At 55.6% G+C, this 22,846-nt stretch overlaps 2 protein-coding genes across 2 annotated transcripts; one reads left to right on the forward strand and one right to left on the reverse strand.

Moving 5' to 3' along the window:
- The first annotated feature begins 597 nt into the window (after nt 1–597).
- LOC122153569 (scavenger receptor cysteine-rich type 1 protein M130-like) lies at nt 598–6,762 on the forward strand. The gene is given in 11 exon segments (XM_042793979.1): nt 598–865; nt 868–1,023; nt 1,592–1,912; nt 1,998–2,312; nt 2,664–2,871; nt 2,873–2,976; nt 3,588–3,719; nt 3,722–3,889; nt 5,409–5,507; nt 5,927–6,010; nt 6,593–6,762. Coding segments are annotated over 11 exon segments (2,025 nt in total).
- Nucleotides 6,763–20,895: 14,133 nt separating this feature from the next.
- On the reverse strand, nt 20,896–21,834 carry LOC116958970 (olfactory receptor 14J1-like). The gene has a single exon (XM_042793980.1). It carries the CDS (start codon nt 21,832–21,834, stop codon nt 20,896–20,898), a length of 939 nt encoding a protein of 312 aa, XP_042649914.1.
- Nucleotides 21,835–22,846: the final 1,012 nt, after the last annotated feature.

The following is a 22,846-nucleotide window of genomic DNA, read 5'->3' on the forward strand; positions in this document are numbered from 1 at the left end:
AGAGAAGGTGTGTAACTTGATATGGATGCATTAGTGACACCATCACCCCTTAAATATCTTCTTCTAATTTGTGCAGTGAGTGATTTTGGTCACAGTTTGCATGGAGGTGTTGTGGGATGTGGGCATGGGAATGCCACAGGGCTCTAGGAACTCCCAGTTGATTTATTTCCAGGATTTGTCCGTCTGATGGAAGGGAAGAACCGCTGCTCAGGACGCGTGGAGATCCGTGACGGGACCTGTGGAAAAGTGTCTGTGATTCCCACTTTGGTCCTAAGGCTGCTGACGTGCTCTGCAGGGAGTTGCAGTGTGGCACAGCCCTGCCTGTCACTGGAGGAAGTCACGTTGGAGAAGGGGTGGGTCCCATGTGGGATGGAGAGCTGCGGTGTGTGGGGAATGAATCCCTCCTCGCCTCCTGTCCCCGTGGGTCCCCCCGGGACCAGCCCTGCACCCACGCAAACAGCGCTGTTGTGAACTGCACAGGTAAGGACTCAGGGTGGGCTGTTGAACACCGGGGCTGTGGTAGGGGTTGGGGAACAGAGCAGGGACCGTGCTGGGCCGGGTGTGAGGACAGGAGGGGTTGATGGGTTTGTTTGCAGCATGACAATACTGCAGAAGGAAAACAAAGTCATGTTGTCCCTCTGGCCTCTCCACCAGCTACTGAGGGTACAGAAGCACCAATCCACTCTCTTTTCTCTGCCTCTGTCCCCAGAGTACACAGGGATCAGACTGGTGAATGGCAGCACAGTGTGTGCGGGGAGGGTGGAGGTCCAGGTGCTGGGGACCTGGGGGACCCTCTGTGCCTCCCGCTGGGATCTCTCGGATGCCCACGTTCTCTGTCAGCAACTCAACTGCGGGTTTGCTGAATCCATTCTGGAGGAGAACATTTTGGGAGAGAGACTGGCCCTGTCTGGAGAGACTCATTCCACTGTGACGGGACTGAAGCCCTCCTGCAACAGTGCCCAGTGACCACCCTGGGGGCCTCGCCGTGCTCCCAAGGGAACGCTGCTGCTGTCATTTGCTCAGGTGAGTGCTGGAAAAATGCTGCATGAGCTCCATTTGTAACTTGTGTGCAACATAACCACTAAAAGTAGGGTTCCATGGCTGTATCAGGCTGAATTTCTCCTTGGGGAAACCCTGGCTTCCCCAGGAACCGTCTGGAGGGCTTTCCCTGCTCAGACGGACCGCTCGACTTTGGGAGAGCTGAGGACTGAACAGAGGCAGGCATCTGCCCCCAGGGCAGTGGCTTAGGCCCCAGCACCACCTCCAGGCCCGGGCTCCTCTGTCCTCGTACTGTGCAGCGAGCCCAGGACAGGGCTGCAGGGCTCTGCTCCATCCCTCTGGCTGCAGCCGACCCGTCCCCACAGAGAGCCCTGCAGAGCCTCATCCCCCCACCCAGGCAGGAGCTGGTGCCCCCAGCAGCAGCTGACCTGGCTGTGAGCTGCAGGGAGGGCCCAGGCTTTGCCCTTGTTTCTCGTCAGCACAAGGCTCCACCTTGTCCCGTTTGGTTGAAAATCCCCCCTCGCCCTGCTCCCTGCAGGGTGCCATGCTCCCGGTGCCCGATGGCCGTGGCATTCTGCTTCCCCAGGCCCAGCCGGCTTTGGATCCCTGCGGCTGGTGGGCGGAGGGAGCCGGTGCGACGGACGAGTGGAGATCTTCCAGGATGGGGCGTGGGGCAGAGTCCTGGATGAGCAGTGGGACGTGCAGGAGGCCAGCGTGGTGTGCCGGCAGCTGCGGTGCGGAGAGGCAGGGACAGCCTACAACCCCCCAAAGCCTGAGCGAGGGACGGGCCCCGTGGGGCTGCGAGGGGTCCGGTGTGCAGGGCACGAGGCCAAGCTGACCCTCTGCAACACCTCCCTGCCCAGCAGTGCGCTGGCAGCAGGGCTTGCGGAGGACGTGGGAGTCATTTGCTGGGGTGAGTGGCACTGCCCAGGCGCCCAGGTGACGGTGTCTGCGCAGGCGCAGGCCCTGACAGCGACTGGGGTTTCCACCCGCTGCAGGGAGCCGGCGGGTCCGGCTGGTGAACGGGGCCGGGCGCTGTGCAGGGAGAGTGGAGATCTACTCCCAGGGCATCTGGGGGACTGTCTGCGACGACGGCTGGGACCTGTCTGATGCCGCCGTCGTTTGCCACCAGCTGGGCTGCGGAGAGGCAGTGGAGGCAGCCGGCTCCGCTCGCTTCGGGGAAGGCTCCGGGCAGATCTGGCTGGATGGTGTGAACTGCTCCGGGGCCGAAGCTGCTCTCTGGGACTGCCCGGCTGGGCCCTGGGGGCAGCACGACTGCGGGCACAAAGAGGATGCGGGAGTCGTCTGCTCAGGTCTGTGCCACCTCAGGAGCTGTGGTGGGAGCCTGGTCCCGGGGAGGGCAGGACGCGGGGAGAGCCGGCCATGGCCAAGGCTGCCCCTGGCTGCCTCTGAGCTCCTGCCCAAGGCCCACCCATGCACGGACACCCTCAGTCCCACGGGGGGTCCCTGGGGAGCTCAGCGTCCCTGAGGGTTAGCGGGAAGGGCAGGGCTGGCTGTAAATCCGGGACTTCTCTCTGCCCCTGGGTGCAAGGGGGATGTGGTGGCCTTGCCCCTCCCGGCTGAGGGCCTGGGGGGTGTAGAGGTGTCCTGGCTCCCACAGCCCCAGATCAGCCTGTTCCCGCTTTGGGGCCTTTTCTTCCCAGAGTTCGTGGCCCTGAGGCTGGAGAACAGCGACGGCTGCTCCGGGCGCCTGCAGGTTTTCTACAACGGGACATGGGGGAGCATTTGCTCTAACTCCATCACTGACAACACGGTGACACTGGCGTGCAAGGAGCTGGGCTGCGGGGACAGAGGATCCCTCGAAACACGCCTGCCCTCTGGCAGGGTGTCTGGCCCTGCCTGGCTGGATCGTGCGGTGTGGGGAGACAAACAGCTCTTTCTGGCAGTGTCCCTCCACACCCTGGAACCCACAGTCATGTGAATACCTGGAAGAGGAGATCCACATCACCTGCAATGGTAACTCTGAGGCACCCAGGCACCAGTGTCACCCCAGCTGCTCCCACAGGGCATGGCCAAACACAGAGAAAGAGCTTGGAGAGGCTTTTACTTTCCATGCCAGACCCTTGTGCTGCCAGTGGCACAAACGTGACCGCGGCCACACACATCCAGCAGCAGTTGCCACCCAGGTTGCCAGCAGTGCCTGGGGAAGCAGAGGCATCTCCAGGTGAGGTCTCAGAAGAGACCAGATGGTTTTCAGAAGAGCCTCCCCTCCACAGACAAGCTACTGCTGCTCTGTGAGCCAGGGACCTTCTGGGGCTGAGCAATCAGGGTCCCCCCACAGTCCTGCATGTGTCCCATGGATGACAGGGTTTCAGTTGCTGCCCCAGATGGTGCAGGGAGGCCCGAGCAGAGCTCAGCCCCACTCTCTTCTGCATGATCCCCCAAACCAGCCCCTTCACCACAGTGTTTCCTTCTTCAGGGGGACAGCCAGAAATGCCTCCAACCTCGCTGGCCGTGCCCCAACTCCACGAGCTGCACAGGTAGGGAGCTCCCCTCTGTGTCTGGCAGGGCTCTGCCTGCTCTCCCGGTGCCATGGGAGGTCTTACTCTTCTCCAGCCAGGGAGAAGATTCGTGCCGTGGGAGGCAAGGACGGTGCTCGGGCAGAGTGGAGGTCTGGCACCGTGGCTCCTGGGGGACGGTGTGCGACGACTCGTGGGACATGCAGGATGCCGAGGTGGCGTGCAGGCAGCTGGGCTGTGGCCCGCGGTGTCTGCCCTGCATGAGGCTGCATTTGGGATGGGGACGGGCCCCATCTGGCTGGAGCAGGTGGAGTGCCAGGGGACGGAGCCATCCCTGCAGGACTGCTGGGCCCGGCCCGGGGACAGCGGGGCTTGCCGGCACAAGGAAGATGCTGCCGTGCGCTGCTCAGGTGAGTGGCAGGGCTGGGAGCCTTGCTCGGGTATTAGCAGGGACTAGGGAAGGCCTTTTGTCCACGCGGTCCGGGCATGGACCCCGACCTTCCGAGAGAAAGAACATTCCTGTGGAGTGCAGGAGCCCGGTGCCAGGCAGGGAGCAGCCTCGGTGTAACTGGCCGTGCTCTGGCCACTGCCCGTGGGGCCCTGCAGCCCCAGGGCTATCCCCTGGGCTGCCTCTGCCATCCTGCCTGCCTCCCAGAGCAGAGGTGCTGGGCTCTGCCCCGGCCTCCCTTTCTGGCACTACAGGAGGGGCAATTTGGGTGGATGTGTCAGGGACATCTAGAGACACACACACACACACACACACACACACACAAACACGGTGTGTTGGGGAGGAGGTTTCCTGATACCCACACACCCAGTGTCAGCCCAGCTCTCCTTTTCCTCCTCTGCAGCTACACCCAGGACGACAACACCCCCACCCCGAGCAGGTAACTTGTCCTCCCCAGCTGGTACCCCCGGGGCCAGGCTGTGACCCACAGCTGGATGGAAGGGGCTCCTAGCTGGGGTGTGAAACTGCCTGGAGGAGATACTGGAGTGGTGGCAGGGGGTTGGGGAGAGCTATAATTTACCCAGGAGGGTGGAAGCTTCCTGTCACTCACCCCTGGGTGCTGCCCCTTCGAAGTTGTCTCCCATGCAGATCCCACCCGAGCCATCAGAGCAGCAGCGGGAGAGTCTCAGTGCCCGTCATCATGTGCATCATCCTGGGGACCCTTGTCTGCCTGCTCCTGGCCCTCCTGGCTGGCAAGTGCTGAGCGCCAGGGCTGGCGCAGAGGTGGGTCCTTGCCCAGAGGTGCGGGGGGAGATACCTCCTGGTAGGGCTGTGGGGTGCTGCGGGGGTGTCAGCAAGGGGCACAGGCAGAGCGGGAGGGTGAGACTGTGTGCTGCTACCTGCCTCGTGCTTCCCCGTTGAGTGCCTGGCTGTGGGGCACCAGCAGCAAGGGGTGGAGAGAGCCCGAGGTGGGGGCAGTTAGCCATGGTGTGAGGAGAGAAATGGCAGAGAGGGGATGGCCAAGGCTGGCAGTGCTCTCGGTAGTGCTGGAGGGGGCTCTGGGGCAAGAGAGTGCTAGGAGGAGTGTGGGGCAGCAGGGTCCATCACCGTGGTGTCAGGCCCCCAGGCTGTCCCCCTGCCCAGCCCTGCCCACCCCCTGGTGGGACAGGGGCAGGTAGGGGCAAGCTCCAGGTGGAGAGGAAATGTGGGAACATATCCAGGGTGAGACAAGGGGGACATGCGCACAGGCCAGAGGGGCATGAGCACTGTCTCCAAAGGGATGATGTGAGGGTGATGCTGCCCCAGATAATCTTCACACCAATGCTGCCCTCACTGGGGATGTGGCAGCTGTGCCTGGACAGTGCAGTGGGGCTGTGCTGTTGGACCAGTCCTGAGGTGGCACATGGAACCGTTTTGGGGGAGCACAGTGGGTCCCTTTGCCCCTCTGCCTGTCCCTGTGCCAGCCCTGCCTCTGTCCACAGGCTCCAGCAGAGCCCAGGAGCCCTTCCCCGAGGCTGTGTACGAGGAGATCGGGTACAGCCCAGCGTGGGAGAAACGGGCCAGTTTGATCGCTCAGGTGGGTGTGGGTCTTCCCTGGAGGCACATCCGCAGGACCCTTTCCTTGGCCCCAACCAGGAGCTGACCCTGAAGCCCCCCAGCCTGTGGTCCCTGTGGTGGGGCTGTGGGAGCTGTGGGGAGAGCATCCAGGTCCTGACCAGGAGAGAAGCTTTCTCCCAGTCAGCTTTGACTGTCCCAGCTGGACAGCCCCTCTCTTCCTGCCCCTGCACCCCATGAGACACCCGAGGAGCGAGGGAAGGGGCTGTCCTGGGCCAGCTCTGGAAGCTCCTTTGAGACAGGGTTTGTCCCGGGGGAGCAGGGTGAATTCCCAGCCCTCCTCCCCACATAGCCCCAGCTCTGTGGGTCCCCCTTCCCCAGCAGCGCTGACCGTGAACCACGTCAGTGGGGCTTGCTCCATAACACCCGCTGTGCATCTCTCCAGGCTCCTATTCAGAGGAGTCCCTGACCCAGCTGCAGCCCCACCCTGGGGTCAGTGAGGAGGAGAAAGGTCTGGGATCAGCACCAGGTAACGGAGGCAGGAAGGGGTTGATCTCCCTGCAGACATGGGGTGGACAGAGGTGTCCCTGAGTGTCACCATCGGAGAAGGGGAGGACATGGGCATCACTTGTGGTTCTGCCAAGCCCAGTGTCTGCGCTCTGTGTCCCTGCACATCCTCATCCTCTGCTCTGCAGGACGGATCTTCTCACTGTCACCAACTCCCCTCTCCTTTCAGATGTCCTTGTCCTGCCCGGAGGTGACCCAGCAGATGGCTACGATGATGCCAGGGAGGTTCCTGATGCGGGGGAGGATGCTGTGCCTGGGCAGGGAGAGTGGGAAATGCCCAGGATGCCAGAGGAGGGAGCAGGGCCCAGGGCTGCACCTGGAGGTGAGAGGGAAAGAGAGCGCTGCCTGTTCCTAGGGTGCCATCCCTGGTGCCCCTCAAGTCACTACCCTACTGACACCCAAACCTGCAGGGAAGGGAACCTGGCATGGGAGTTTTCCTTGAAAGGCCCGGGGGTGGGAGAAGGAGCTGAAGTGTGAGGAGGGGAGGGTGGTGGTGTACAGACCCCATGGGGTGAACTGAAACGTCCGACCTTGCTGCTTGCAGGGGGCAGCCTGCGCTCCTGGAGAAGTGCCGACGTCCCTGGAGCTGAAGGAGACACCTCGTCCCTGTCCCCGGGGAGCATGGGCTATGATGATGCTGAAGAGGTGCCTGTGGCACTTCCCTGTGAGGACGCAAAGGCTGTGACACCGAGCTTGGTGCACAGCAGTCCCTGAGCCCCAGGCCAGGAGAGCCCATCCCTGCTGCACAGCTGGGTGCAGCCGGGAGGGAGGAGAGGTCTGTGCAGCTGGGAGAGCCGCGAGCACCAGGGGACTGTCTCCCTTGAGCCATGGGCAGCAGAAACGCTGGGAGTTTCCTCCGTTTTTATTCCCATTTTTATGCTGTGCATTCTTATATTTGCTTATTAAAAGCCTCTGGGGGCTTTGACCCAGAGCTGATGCTTCCCTACCAGGTGTCAGGGCATCTCCCTGAGGCTGGTCAGGGGGAGCAGAGAACAGAGACACCATGGCAAGGAAGGGACACGTCTCAGGGACAGCAGGCTCAGGGTCAGCCTGTGGGGCTGCGTGAGGCCATGGTCCCTGGGGAATAATCTTGGTGAGAGAGACATCCATCCTGCTGCCCACAGGCAGTTTCTAATCAAAGTGACTCTCTGATAGGTCCCATGATGCACCCCAGTGGGAGCACCCATTTCTCCCCCAAGGGTTCCAGCTGCTCTTTCCCCAGGCCCTGCCTGGGCCACACTGATCCCACCATGCAGAGGCCACGACAGAGCTGCCATGTCAGGGTGAGCCCTGGGCTTTTGTCTCACAGAAGCGAGCTAAGGTGACCGCAGGTCCCTGAAAACCCCAGCCAGCCCCAGGTGGGATCATGGCCCGCGGATTACTCCCACAATGCTTGGGAGGCAGCTCTGCTCCCCACTGCCCTGGCACAGGGTGCAGAGCCACCTCCTGGGAAACACGTGGCTGGGATTCTCTCCTCATGCTCTGCCAGGACCCCAGTCTCCATGGGCTGTTCCTCCTGCCTTGCAGACCCAGGCAGCCCTGGGAAACCCTCCTCCTGCTCCCCTCCAGCTCCCACCCCTGCCCCCCTGCTGCCTTGCCAGGTGATGTCAGTTTGGGTTGTGTGGGGGCAGTACTTGTGGGCAGGTACGGAGGGCTGGGAGCACCGAGGATGAGGGCACCGTTCCCTCAGCGCTGTTAGAGGGCCAGGGGGATGGAGAAAGCTTCCCCACAAGACGCGTGCGGCAGCCAAAAGCTGGTCCAGCCCCTGGCCTGGAGAAGGCCCATCTGGGAGGATGCTCATGTGGGCACATTTCCATGGCAGTGGAGATTTTGTGTCCCTCCACTAAAACAGGTGCTGCTGGGAGCTGAGCCAGGGTCCCGGTCCCTCTCCCTCAGCTGGGGTTTCACCTGCCCCAGCACCCACGGCACAGAAACCTTGTGCAGAAGCCAGGCTGGGAGAAGAGTTTGGCACCTGGGCAGGACCTGGCGCCCAAACTGCCCAACTGCCCTCCCTGTTCCCGCTGGTGGGTCTCCGCACTCCACCGGCTCTTCCCCAATGGGCTTCTCTGCTGCAGGCTGGAAGGTGTGTTGGGTGTCTGTGGCAGGATTGCCTGTGGGAGTAGCTGCAGCTCCATAGTGCTGCAAACAGCAGGATCTGGCCCTGGAGCAGAAGTGGAGAGGAGGCAGACGTTGCCAACATCTTCTCCTATAGCAGTGTTGCCCCATTCCCTGCTGGGAGCTCCTCCACCCCTGGCTGACCCTGGGGGCACCTGGGGGGAGCCGAGGTTCACACATCCCTCTGCCCCACACCTGAGAGCCTTCCTGCTGGCAGCCCCATGGGAGAGCAGTGTTCCCAGGGCAAGACCCCCACAATGATGCGTGACATCCATGGGCATTGCAAACACAGCCTGGAGAACTCCCACTGGGATAAGCTCCAGCCCTGCATCTCAGAGAAATAAGGTATAAAGGTGAAGTAAAGAAGAGGGGAGTGTTATCTTCTGAACACGGGATGGTGGGGGCCTCTGGACAGTATGGACACTGATCTGCACACTCCAGGTGCCCCAAGTGGGAACTGGGGAGAAGAGCCCAGTGCCTGTCCGGTGTGACTGCCCCACCAGCTCTGCCCTCCCACAGGTGTAATATTTCTCCCATAATCTGGCACCTGGTAGAGGTTTGCCTCTTCCTTGAGGAAATAAGCCCCAGGCGTGGGTGTGCTTGAGGGGCAGCACCCCTGAGCAGAAAGAACCTGTTTCATGCATTTTGGGACCTAACAGGATGGCCCCCAGATGGGTCCCTTCTCTGCATCAAAGCAGGATTGCCACTGTGCCCCAGATCTGTGTCTGCTCCTGCAGCTCCTGAGGATCTACCTGAGGGGGGTCGCAGTGAGACCCCAGCCCTCAGCACCCTGCCCCACACTGGGCAGAGCTCAGATGTGGAAAGCCCATGGGAGAGCAGCCTTATTTCTCTGAGTTTGGGCTCCCTGTTCCCAAGGAGGAGCAGTGCAACAGGGCGAGGTGCCCCCAGGCTCTGATGACATCCCAGGGTGTGTGGTGGGGGCACACAGGGGCAGAAATCCCATAACCCCTCCTCTAGTCACTGGGCCTTGCCCTGCACCACTCCTCCCACCAGCATCCCAGGAGGTGAGGTGGACAGCAGGCTTCCATCTCCCTGGGGCTGCGGGTGTGGGTTGGGCTCAGGGACCTCCCCACTCCTCCAGTGCTGAGGCCTGTCCTGACAGCAAAGCAGTGCCCTGGGACAGCCTGGCTGGGGTCTCCGTGGCAGGGTGGCTGAGCAGGGCAGCTGTTAACTCCAAGGCTGAGAGCCTGACCACATGCAGGGGTGGTATCTTCGTGGGTAAACATGGGACAATTGTGCTGCTCAGCTGCAAGGAGTGCCTCTCCCTGGGACTGCGGACGATGGCCTCCCTGTGGGCAGTGTGCCCTGGTCTGGGAACTGAGGTTGAGGTGAAGGATGTGTGTGAGGAGGGGAGCAGTCTGTGCACCAGTGAGAATGACCATGAGGAGAGAGACAGTCTTTGCAGAGACCCCTGAGTGGAGAGATCCCGATCCCTGTGGAGCAGGGAAGGAGACCCAGCTGGAGAACACCCCAAAGACACACTGAGTGGAGAGTCCTGCCCAGGGAAGGCTGGGGGCTTGTGGTGCAAGAGGAAGGCTCCTTCTAACCTGTAGATGTGCAGCTACAGCGCACACGGGCAGTGCTCTGGCAAGAGGGGAAGGAGCGAGGAGGGCCAGGGCAGGATGGACAAAGGCAGACGGGCTCTGCAAGACCCTAAGGGAGAAAAACATTGCTGAACCCATGGTTGAACCAGGGACCTTTAGATCTTCAGTCTAACGCTCTCCCAGCTGAGCTACTTCAGCCCTGACCCAGCAGCCCTTGTCCCTGTGCCACCCGTGCCAGGCCACAGCCTGACACACGTGAGGAGAGCTCCTTGGGGACGTTCCCAGGAAAAAGCTGTGCCCAGTCAAGCAGAGGGCCTGGCCTCTCCCTGCCCCTGTGGCCAGGTGGGCTCCAGTTGCGGGGTGGGTGCCAGCTTACAGTGGGTGACAAGATATGTTGGGCCTTAAATACAAAGGTGATGGTTGCAAAGTCAAGTGAGCAGGCCAGGCACATGCAGCTGCAAAGGCTGAGGAAGAAAGAAGTGTGGGATTGGTGGCAGACACCTCTCACAGAGAAGTGAAGGGCCAGGGGAGGAAGAGCTCGTGTTGGTGCCATAGGCTTTTGCTTCATTCTTGTCTGAGCCAGAGCTTTTTGTTCAATATTGGGAGACCATATGTAGGGGGAAAGGAGGCTTGGAAACCTCCAAGGGTCTGGGTTGCAGAGCCTCTCAAGATAACCTCTTCCAGTGTGTAAGTGACCTCATGGTTATGACCTCATGGTCCTCATCTCCTGCCTGAATTCTTTCCACTTTTGTCCCTTGCCTCTCCTTTTCCCACCATCCACCACGATGAAGAGCCTGGCTCTATTTTCTTAGCTGCCTGACAGGTACTGAAATGCTCCTACGAGGTTTCCCAAAGCCTTCTCGTCTCCATACTGGAGAGTGTTCCCTCAGCCTTTCCTCAGGTGGGAAGCTCTCCAGCCCCCTGTACGTCTACACATGCCCGACTGTATTGGTGCCTCTTCATTGATCTTGCTCCAGTTGATGATGTCCTTCCTGTACGGGGGGCAGGAGGCCCCAAACTCAGTGCAGTACTGGGCATGTGGTCTAGCAAGCACTGAATGGAAGGGGAGAATCCCTCCCCCTCATCTCCTGGCCATGCTCCTCTTCAGACAGCCAGGATGCTGTTGGACTTCTGGGTTGCCAGCCGTCACCGCTGACTCATGTGCAGCTTGTTGTCCACCATGACCCCCAGGGCCTTTTCTGCTGAGCTGCACCCCACCCAGGGCTGTTGCCCAGGGTTAGGCCAGCCCAGGGAAGGACTTGGTTGAAGATGAGGGGTGTTGAGGGAAAGGATTAGGGAGGTAGGTAGGGCTTAGATTTCAGGTATCTGGTGAGGGTTTCAGCTTCAGTGATCAGGGCAGGGCTAAGGATGAGAGCTCACCTTTCAGGGTTAGGTGTTAGGCTATAGGCAAAGGTTTAGGGGGAGCTGCGAAGTGCCAGGCCTGAGGGGCAAGGATGTGGCACTCGGTGTGTATTTGTCCTCAGAGTGACCGGGGGAAAACCTCAGCTGCTGATGACCAAAGGCATCACCATTCAGATGGGCTGGGAATTAGCACTGAGCCCCTTGGCAGGGCACATCCAAGGGGCTACACGACACAGGATGTCTCTGTCTCCTTTCTTTGTCACCCTGAAGTCACTTGCCTCTGTTCTTCTGCTCTAATCAGCCCCCAGAGAGGCTCACGTCAATCTCCTGAGGGAGCTTCCTCACCCAAACCCCTCAGCATGCCCCACTAAACCCCAAAGACTCTATTCCTCCCATAGCTCTCCAGACTCAGTAACTTTCCCCTGGGAGCTTGTTAGAGTGCAGCAACTCTAATTAGTTTATTCTTGCATCTTAATTTCTGTCCAGTCGCAGGGGGGCTTTTAGAACAGGCTGTTTTGACGATGGGTTTTGCTAAATATAATGATGTTAACAACCACATGATGTAACACAAGTGCATTTCTTTCTCAGTTATACCTCAGAAATGCTTTGAACATTGACAAATGATTTTTCTGTTGACTGTAAAATGTTACCCACAACACCCCAAATTAATTTGCTAGAGGTGGGCATGGAATAAGGAGGCACAGGAAGATAGGCAGGGAGATCACTAGAGGCATGAGGTCGTAACAAGGCTCTGGACTAGAAATTTGGCCAAGAAGGTGGAAAAGTTGATTTAAACTGCCAAACTCTCTTTTTAGCCAACTTGCTAATTGTGCGTATAGTTATAATTTCCTATCTATTTGTCTAGCATATTTCTTCTATGGTCATCACTTGAGGAAGGTAGACCATAGTGGAGGCTTGGACTTGGCATACAGTTGAGGACTTCATTGTTGTTTGTTTGTTTGTTTGTTTTTTAATAATTTGTCTCATATTTTACTTCCGTTTCTTCAAAATTAATAAGATTCCTGTGACTATTTACAGTCAAGTCTCAGGGTAAATCAGGTGGGAATTGGTGCAAAGGAGCTGTAACATTCAGCTGTGAACATCAGTGAGGAAGTCTGATGTAGAAGAATGCAAGTCCCAGGCAGCCCCTGAGGGAAATGGTGGGCTGGGAGGTGGGGAGGAAAGTTCCCCATACAGTGGGGGACCATGAGGAGACTGCTGTTGCTACATTTCCTGTCCTCTGTAGAAGACCATCAGAATTGGAGAAAGCTTCTCTCACTTCTGTAAAATTAAGAAAGGATTAAAAACCCCTTCAAAATGAACAAAGAAAAAAAAATATTTACGAAGTTGTCATTAAAATCTTCCACTTTAAGTAGACTCCTGAAGCCTCTCCAATTAGCTGTACAAGATTGGAAGTCCTGAAATAATTGATGGAAGAGATGTGGCTCGTTCAGGTTTTCTGCATTTTAATGAGACCCGGGGTGTATTTGGTGCTTGAACCTCAGATACTGAGAGGACCTGAACCAACCTCTGAAGGGGTTAAAGTCAGAAGCAAAATCCAAAGTGTCTTGGAGTGTTAATTGGCCCCTCTGAGGCCCATTACAGACCAGGTGTCCCCATGGATTAGTTAGAGAAGAAAATTGGAGGCTGTGAGTACAGGTAGGCAAAGGCACTGTGCAAGGGGAGCTGATGCTGAGTAAAACTTGATATATTTTATCATGGCAAGTGGTCAGCCCCAAGAAGGGGGATCCCATCCCTCACACTGGCTCAGGGCTCTTCCTGGGGCACTGTGGGGTGGGGTGGGCAATGCTGAGTGGAGGACAGTGGTACCACAGCTCCCAGCCTCCCTGGGGGGCTGCAAGGAAGCCACGAGGCCCCAGTTCCATGCGATTATCATGTCTCCTTCCAGGCCTTGGTAGCAGAGACAACTGCCATAACCAAGGGGACAGAGACCCCCAGGCTGTGGACACCCAACCTATGGCATCTCCCTGCCTTTCCTGAGATCTCTCCTTCCTCCCTGCCTGTTCCTTGGAACACAAAGCACTGCATTGATCCAGGCTCTGGGTGACCTCTGGCACCACAGCAATTACCCTTTAAGGGACATTTTTTCTCCTCCTGTCCAGTCTCAACCTCCCAAGCTACACTTTGTGATGCTTTTCCTTTCTCAGGTGGTTTCCCACTACAAAGAAAAGCTCCACAATCTCTGAAACCACCCCAAACTCCTAATTTCAAGCTACTTTTTTACTCCCGCACGACCTTCCACACCATCAGGACAAGGAAGCCCAGGTCCCTCAGCTACTCTACACACTTCATGTGCTTCATGCCCTCTAAACCCACCTTTGCAGACATCCTCTGGGCACTCTCCCATTCCTTCCTGCTCCTCAGAATGGGAAGACCGGGAGTATGTTACAGGTGTGGCCACACCAGTGCTGAGTCGAGGGGGATGATAACTCCCCGTGTCTCGATGGTCATGCTACAATGCAGCTCCATATGCAGGAGCTGGCTCTATTCATGGTGAGCCTTTACCAGCAGCACATATGTCATCACTCACAGTGCCCAGGGCCTTCTCCTCAGACTCACTCCTCTGCTGGTCCAGTCCCACTTTGCCCCTTCTCCTTGTACAACTTGAGGTTCCTGCTGGCCAAAGCCCCAAGTATCTCAAGGTCCCTGTGCACTGAAGCTCCAGCACATCAGCATTTAAGGCATGTGTGCAGATGGTTTCCTCTGAGAGGACAACAACTTGAGTGGATGTATGGCAGTATGGGTAAGAAAAAGAAATGCTCATTTAATGGAAATGATGACGAAGGTGGAAAGCACTACTGTAACGATGAGCTAGCTCATCCTCAGTCACACTGAACTTCACAGGAAGACAACGAGCAGCGAGGTTGACCTAAATCTATGTGCCTCAGAAGGTCAGTACCACACCTTATTGGGCAATGACAACGTCAAGTTTGGGGATAAAAGTGACAAAAATCAGCATTTGCTGATTTCCAAAACTTGCATCAAGCTCCTGCCAGCAGGCAGCGGAGGCACGGACGCAGAAGCCACCCCGACAAGAATGTTGTGCACACTGAAAAGTCTTTTTGGTTGAAGGCAGATCGTGATGAGGGCTGAGCAGTTTGTCACAACAGGCAGAGCACAGCCTGACATTTCTGATCCTAGTTCACGTGACTGCAAATAACAACAGGAAGGAAACTGGTGCTTGCAAAAGGCCTGGATCATGACCATGACCCATGGCCTTTGGTCACAGAGGCCAAATGATCCAACCAGCTGGTGTGCATGTCAGATGCAGAGGGCAGTGGAGCCCATAAGAACTTGCCTATTTGACAATAAGGGTTGCAGGAGCCAGGCTTACCAAGAAAGGCAATCTGCAAAGTCCTGATTTCAGCTGGGACAGAGTTAATTTTCTTCCTAGCAGCTGAAGCAGTGCTGTGCTTTGGGTTTAGGGTGAGAACAATGTTGAGAACTCCAGGATGCTTTAGTTGTTGCTGAGTAGGGCTTATCCTAAGTCGAGGATTGTTCAGTTTCCCATGCTGCCAGTGAGGGCGGGCACAAGAAACTAAGAGGGAGCATGACCAGGACATCTGACCCAAACTAGCCATAGTGTTATTTGATACCACAGGACATCAGGCCCTGTATATAAACAAAAGGGAGGAAGGCAGTGAGTTGGCCAAGAGATCACTGCTTGGGGGGACCAGCTGGGCATGGATCAGTGGGTACAGAGCAATTGCACTGGGCACCCCTTGTCTTTTTCTTTGGTTTTATTCCTCTCTTTTTCTTATCTTCCTTTTCATTACAATTATTGCAACTATTTCTATTATTATTATTAATATGATTATTATTACTACATCTTGTTTCAATTATTAAATTCTTCTTATGCCAACCCATGAGGATTTTTTGTTGTTTTTATTTTTTTTTTTTCTGATTCTCCTCCCCATCCCACCAGGGGAGATGTGGGGATAATGAGTGAGTGGCTGCATGGTGCTTAGCTGTCAGCTGGGGGTAAACCACAATATTCCTTTTTGGTGCCCAAAATGTCATCCGGTGGTGTGACCACAGCCCTGAGCAGTACAGCTGGGAGTGGCAGTTGGTCCTGACACCAATCACCACTGGGTAGTACAGGACCTGCAGCAGGTGAGTTTGGGGTCTGGATGGTGCCATTTGTTGTCCTGAGACAAATGTGAAGACTCTGGTTATGTCCTATTAAAGAGGAGCCAAGCACCCCTCAGGTCATTCTGGATATCCAGAGAAGTGGGGGGGTGGGAGCAATGGGCAGGCCTGAAGCCTGTCTTCAAATCTTAGAGGTGTTTCTTTCCCAAGGTGGAGATGGTGTGGGTACAGGGAGAGTGGCCTGATCCTCCCGTGCCAGGCAGAGCATCCAGCCCAGGGGTGCAGACATCTGGAGGAGGCTCAGACCAGAGGTGTCTATAGGACATCCTCCTGCCAGCACTGAATTTGGGAGATGCTTTGGCAGGGCTTCCTAAGGGCTGATACAAAGGAGACAATTCCATTTCATCTTCAAGGCCAAACCTGTTGAAACACAAAAACCGTATGGGCTTTCATGGATGAAGTTGAGCAACCATGGCAGGAGGCCAGCACACTTTCTTGTCCACACTTGCCACTGCAGTTGCCTGTGCCTGAACCTGCCCACTTGCTTTTCCTGCAGCCACATTTTCACTGGAATTCCATGGAAATCCCAGCGCTCCTACTCTCAAGCTGGCATCCACTCCAAGCCCATGCAGCCTGGCCAACCACTGAGGCACCAACCACCTAGTGCCCCTGTGTGCAGCACAGGGCATGGCTCACACCCCCCCTTTCCTTGTTGGTGCCCCTGCTCCCAGCACTGCTGTGCTGTCCCCAGATGCCACCCTCTTGCCACCAGCCTGCCTGTGGGACGGGGTGGAGATGCACAGAGGGCTGAAGGGGTTCAGGCTGCCCTGGGGTAGCACAGAGACCTTGTCTGTACATGCAAGGATGGAGCTAGGAAAGGCAGAGCTCAACTGGTGCTCAAACTGGCAAGGGATGCAGAAGGTAGCAAAAGGGACTTCGGTAACGGTGTTGGCAGCCACAGCAAAGCTAAAAAAAGAAAAGCGGGCCCAAAACTCAGTGAAGGAGTGGACCTAGTGACCAAGAACACGTGGAGAGACTTTCAGCAAGCTGGTTGGCCATACATGATTCTGTGGGTCCTCTATGGGGTGAGTTACAGCCAAGGGTGCTGAGGGTGCTGGCCAAGGTCAGTGTGTGGCTGCTTCTGTCACCCTGGAAAGGCCATGGCAGTCAAGGAGGTTCCTGGTGTCTGGGAAAAGGCAAACATGCCACCCATCTTCATGAAGAGCAAAAAGGAAGATGAGGGAGCTCCAGGCTGCTCAGCCTCACGTCTGTCCCGGGGAAAGTGATGGAGCAAATCCTCCTGGAAGCCATTTCCAAGCACCTGAAGGAGAAGAAGGGGATTTGGAACTTCCAGTAAAAACTGAATAAAGACAAATTCTGCCTGACCAACCTGAATACCATTTACAATGAGATGATGGGCCCTTTGGATAAGGAGAGAGGTAGATGCAGTAGCCCTCAGTGAAAAGGTCTGCCTGGGATCCACACAAAGTTGAAGACAAATGCCAGTGTTCATCCTGTCACTGTGCTGGGACAACTCCAGACAAGAGGCCAGGCTGGGGACAGCAGCTCTGCAGAAAAGGACCTGGGAGTCTGGGTGCACAAGCGGGACAGGAGGGAGCAGTGTGCCCTTGGGTAAAGGCAGGCCAACCTTATCAATGTCTGGATTAGCAAAATCACAGCCATCAGGGAAAGGGAAGTGACTCTTCTCCCTTATTCATGGACCCCAGTAGGATTGCTGTGTCCAGTGTGGGTCTCCCCAGCACAAGAAAGACCTTGACAGGCTGTGAATAGTCCAGCAGAGGCTGGAAAGATGGTTGGCGCCTGGAGCACATTGTGTACTAGGAGAGGCTAAGTGGGCTGTTTGGTTTTGAGTGTTGGGTTTTTTTGGAGAAATCCCTCAGAGACCAGCAGCCAAGCAAGGGCCCAGGGGAGATGGTGGGATCTCGGTCAATAGAGATGTTCCAAACTCATGGAGACAAGTTCTGGTGCACTTGACCTAGCACAAGTTGTCTGAGTATGGGCTTGGAGACCAGCTTAGGCAGGAGCTATGGCACATCAGGTCTGAGGGTCAGTATGAAGCTGTTTTCTTCTTTGGTCATAACGGTGGTGGAGTTGGGTATCAGAGTTGAGCCTGTATGCACCCTCACTGCACTGACATCATTAGAGCCCAATAAATTTTTCCTTTTAAAAAATTTTCCTTCTACCTGTGAGTGCTTGTGCAACCCACACAGCTTCCATCCAGCAGAAATCGCTTCAGGCTGCCATGGTTCCCCTTTGTACCAAGAAGAATCCTGGTGTGAGAACATCTTGAAGGGCTCACCCATGCGCTGAGCACAGTGTGAGCTCTTCTGCAGGAGTCATTCCTAATCTGGCACTCATGCCATGGGCTGAGGACTATCCCAGCCCATCTCCAAGGCCAAGCCTTGCCAGGACCGTGCAGGCAGGCCAAGGCGACCAGCTCCAAGCAGAGACACACCCTGTGGGTGCCCACGCGGCTCACAGAAGGGCACCCACAGAAACCTCATCGCCCAGCACAGAGGGGCTGTGGCAGTGCCGATGGGTGGCAGTGGGCAGAGCAGGGAGGACCTCCTCAGCTGGGCTGGCCACGTCCTGCTGCCCCACATGGCCCCACAGCCCCATGGTGCAGGCACTGCTTGGAGCAGGGTGGTTGTTCAGGGTGAGGAAATGTCTGCCCATCACAGACCCCGTGGCAGCCGTCCATGGTTCTTCCTCCAGCAGTGGCAGCCTCTCACCACCACCCGACCCTAGGTGAGCCCAACGTAGGATTTTGCAGGCAGACATGTGTAAGAAAATGAAAGAATTGTTGCCTCAAACAGTCATAAACACAGAAAAATTTGACAAGCTTTGGCCATTGTGATCAGACTATGGAACACCACCCAAGGAAGCATGGAGTGTATCGAAGGGTGCACAGCTCCACTCCCTCATGGTTGTATTGCCAAATTCCTTAGATAAGCCTCAATGAAGGGAAACAAATTGAGTGAAACCATATGTTCAGGTTAAAGGAGTGATAAGAGAGAGAAAGAACCAGCACCAGAAGGACCTAAGCAAAAACTGAGGAAAAAATCAATGGTGTTGGGGCGAGCACAACCACTGACTCAATTGACAAAGGGGGTAGGGGCACCCGATCCCCCTTCCATGCACACACAGAACCCACCTTCCACCTTTTCCTCATCTCTCATGGAAATGTGTTGGAGGAGAACCTGCCTCTCCTTGTTTAGTATGAACATCAGCGGAGAAAGTGAACTTAAAAGGCAACAGAAAAGTTTGCTGGGGGTGCACCTACCGCTCAAGATTACCAGACCTGAGAAAATGCTGGAACTTGGGGTAGTGATCCACATATTTTGACTCTCTTTCTCTCTCTCCCTTTTCCTTTTCTTCCTTTCTTTTCTTCCTTACAGGTTTATTAATAAGAGGCCACATTGCTTGCTATCCTTTTCCAAGTTTAAGTTGTTTCTACTGCAAGTAAAACATTTTAACCAGTCATTTGGTGTCATTTCACTTTAATTTAACCCAAGGGGACCACAGAACCTTTATGCTTCCCTGCATTCCCAGTCTGGCTCATAACAACCTTGGAAAGGCTCATTGCCAGTACGATATTCATTTTTGGCTACCTGGCCTCTGCCTTCAAATGCACGCTATGAGAGAAGCACACCTGTGGAGCACCTCGTCTGCACAGTCAGAAGGGGTTCTGTAAGCATCAGCAATGTTGCCCTCAGGAAGAAGCATTTCTCAACTGCCAGAAGGCACAGAGCACATTTAGGGAATATTAATACACTCAGAAACACACACCTCCGTGGTTCACCTCGCTGAACTTCCTTCACCATTCTTTTAAGCAATGAACACAGAGAAATGTTCTTCCTCCTAGGGGTCCTACTAGGAGAGAGTGGAAAAGAAGGACCTTGGCCCTCCATGGTGTTGGAGAAGAGCAGAATGCACCTCATTCAAAAGAGGGAAGCAGCAATATGTTTTATTGAGGTAAAGTACTAAATTGACAGAGTTCCATAAGTGCGATGGAACTGAACAAAGTTTTGATAGGGGCTTGATAAGGTTCAGTAAGATTGATGGTGAGGTTCACCTTAATAATTACTGCATGGAGGAAACCCACAAAGGAAAATAGAGTTAGAATTGAGTTAGAATGTTTCACATAGAGACCAGAGATGCAAGGAGAGAGGAGGACACTGCCACTGTGTCACACTCCAAGGGGCCCCCATAACAAATCCTGTCACGTGTAAAGAGGGGTCCAGCCCAGTGAGCCAGACTGGGAGGCCCCCACATCCCAGACCGGCCATGCAGGGTTACTGGGGCCAAGTCTGGGCTTTGAACTGTGCAGGAAGACACAGTCCATGTGGGCTACGAAAATGGAAAACCAGGGCAAAATGCCAACTTGGGAAGGCCATGTGTGTTGGAACAAAGAGGAAAAGACCCAAAGGGGATCCCCAGGAAGAACCACATGAAGGAGGAGAAACAGAAAATATGCCTGTGAAATGCAAACTGCTTTTTGAGGTGTGACACCAAAAATTCAGGTGGTGGTGGGGACATCCAATTCCCCATGCTTGTGAGGGATCTCACAGCTACCTGTAAGACCATTGTGGCGGGCAGGTCAGTGCTACATGTTTTGCCTTGTCCTTCGGCTGACGACCTGATCAAAAAGCTCTGTCTGACTGAGCCAGGGGAGAGGTCAGGAGTGGGCTGGGACTTCGGTACTCACCCCACAGCACCAAACCTTCTGAAGGGCACAGCAGCCCCAGGGAGCATCCCAGGGAGGGATGGCAGCCTCCCCAGTGTTCCCACTACTTGAGCTGGTCCAAAGGGTGTGAGGAAACAGAGTCCAGGCACTCTCTGTCTGTCCTGCATTCATGCTGCAAGTGACCCTCAGCCCTGGCTGCCTTTCTTCCACTTCTGCCTCCCCACCAGCCCTGCTGCCCAGGACAGCAGGAGACCCCCAGCCCTGGGGCTCCTCGGGCAGCTTCCACATTTCTCCAGTCTCCTTTCCCCGTGCCTGCTGCATTTTCACTGGCTCACACCAAAATGCAGGGTCATGGTTTATGGGTATCTGGATTTAGTGCTTTACTCTGGGTGATCCTCACCTTTGAGGGGTGTCTCATCTCCTGATTGTCCATTCACTGCCCACCCCAGGGCACACAGAGAGTGTCTTTTCTTTCCTGACCCCTCCAGACTCCTTTCCGCAGGGAACACTACATGCCATCAGCCCTGCTATACATGTGGCTGCCTAAAGAGGTAATGGAGAGCTCCTGCAGCACCTACACCGCCCCTGGAAACCAGGAATAGTCTTTGAAAGCACCACTTGGTTTCCAATAGATCACACAGTGGCCACAAGTTTATCACCCCAAAGCAGGAATTAAAGAATGAGAAAATACATTTTAAAAAGTCAAATTCCTTGGGCTTATTCTTGGTAGCAGCTTAGTTAGGACAGCCCAGCCTTCAGGCACTGCACACAGGAGACCCCTTTTATTGCTGAGATGCTCTCAGGGAGGCTGGATCTGGTAGTGTGTTCAAGGCATTTGAGAAAGGGTCGGACACAACAGATGAAGCCTCTAGAGAAGTGGAATGAAGCCAAGCAGTTACCTCTTATGATAATTATCAGAAGGGAAAAATAAATCAGAGGCTTGTCCTAAGCCAAGCTCTGGGTACTCTGCAGAGAAGGTGAGGCAGGTTACTGCTGGTAGAACAAGGTGCGTTGGATCAATTCCTTAACGGCATCCTTGAGCTCCCTGTTCCTCATGCTGTAGATGAAGGGGTTCAATGTTGGAGGTACCACTGAGTACAGAACAGCCACCACCAGATCCAGGGATGAGGAAGAGAAGGAAAGGGGCTTCAGGTAGGCAAAAAATGCAGTGCTGATGAACAGGGAGACCACAGCCAGGTGAGGGAGGCACGTGGAGAAGGCTTTGTGCCGTCCGTGCTCAGAGGGGATCATCAGCACGACCCTGAAGATCTGCACATAGGACAGCACAATGAAAACAAAAGAAGCAAAGAATAAAAATGCAGTAAACACAAGGAGTCCAACTTCCCTGAGATAGGAGGAGTCAGAGCAGGAGAGCTTGAGGATCTGGGGGATTTCACAGAAGAACTGGTCCACCACATTGCCATGGCAGAGTGGTAGGGAAAATGTGTTGGCAGTGTGCAGCAGAGCATTGAGGAATCCACTGCCCCAGGCAGCTGCTGCCATGTGGACACAAGCTCTGCTGCCCAGGAGGGTCCTGTAGTGCAGGGGTTGGCAGATGGCAACGTAGCGGTCGTAGGCCATGACGGTGAGAAGGGAATATTCTGCTCCAAGGAAAAATACAAAGAGAAAGACCTGGGCATAACATGCCAAGAAGGAGATGACCCTGGTATCCTGGAGGGAATTGGCCATGGAACTGGGGAGAGTGGTGGAGATGGTGCACAGGTCGAGGAGGGAGAGGTTGAGGAGGAAGAAGTACATGGGGGTGTGGAGGTGGTGGTCGCAGGCGATGGCGGTGATGATGAGGCCGTTTCCCAGGAGGGCAGCCAGGTAGATGCCCAGGAAGAGCCAGAAGTGCAGGAGCTGCAGCTCCCGTCTGTCTGCAAATGCCAGGAGGAGGAAGTGGGTGATGGAGCTGCTGTTGGACATGGTCTCCATATGAACCCAGGGGCCTGTACCAGAGGGAAAAGACAGTGACAAGTGAGGACAGACTTCTCTGGGTAAAACCAAAGACTTCTCTCACACATTCGTGACCACACCTCAGACCCCCTCCCTTTCTCCTGCTTGGCAGGACCTTTGTGCAGCTCCCTGGCTGTTGCTCTGGTTTGTGCTGGCTGGGGGTGCTGTGAAGAGCAGGGCCTGTGGGCTCCCAGATGTGTTGGATATGCTCTAGGCTAGGCTCTGCTTGGGAGCAGGGGGCACGTAGGGCCAGGTCTGATAGATTTTCTCAGGTGAATTCCCTCTCATCATCAAAGGGCTTGACAACACCTCCACCCCCAATCCCAAGCAAACTTGACTGCATCAAGGAAATTCATGCTTTTGTTTGTGTTTTTTCTTTCAGAAAGCTCTTACCTACCACACCACCACACCCACCCCAGCCCCATCTCATTTAGGGAGTCTTCTCTGAAGGCAGAAATGCTGAGCATCTCTGCTGTGCTCAGGATGAGCAGCCACAAGTCCTGGGAGTTAAAAGGATTTGCTGTGGCTTAGCGCAGGGGCAAGCGAGCTGATCTGTCCGTTTGTCTTGTTCCCGGCTGCCCTGTGTCTGCCCCTTGAAATGGAGGGGGATTGCACTCCTGAGGTACCCAGAGAAGCAATCAGACCCCACTGAGAGCAGAGGGATCCACTGCAGATCACTAAGTATTTCACCCTGCCACCAGGAACCTTCACAAGGTCTCAGCACCCCACTCCTTGCCAAGGACACAGAGTTCATTTTTCCAACAAATCAACATAATCCTGCTTGTAGCATCTCAGGGATTCTCCAATGGGTTTTACACACAAACGATGCAGGAGAGATATGCCATTTGCAGGGTGGCTCCCAGCTTGGGAGGACACCCCAAGGAGTCACCAGGTGTCCTCATGGTGGCATCTCCTGAAGTCAGCTCAGTCCCCACCCGCACGGGCTGCATGGCCCAGAGCCCCACAGCTTCAAGGAGAGCTG

The sequence above is a fragment of the Tyto alba genome, unplaced genomic scaffold (assembly GCF_018691265.1).
Source record: "Tyto alba isolate M040663 unplaced genomic scaffold, T.alba_DEE_v4.0 Super-Scaffold_200000146, whole genome shotgun sequence".
NCBI classification, from domain to species: Eukaryota; Metazoa; Chordata; class Aves; order Strigiformes; family Tytonidae; genus Tyto; species Tyto alba.

What these genes read in the sequence shown, in the direction of transcription:
- LOC116958970 (XM_042793980.1), bottom strand. Translation starts at nt 21,834, where the DNA reads ATGTCCAACAGCAGCTCCATCACCCACTTCCTCCTCCTGGCATTTGCA.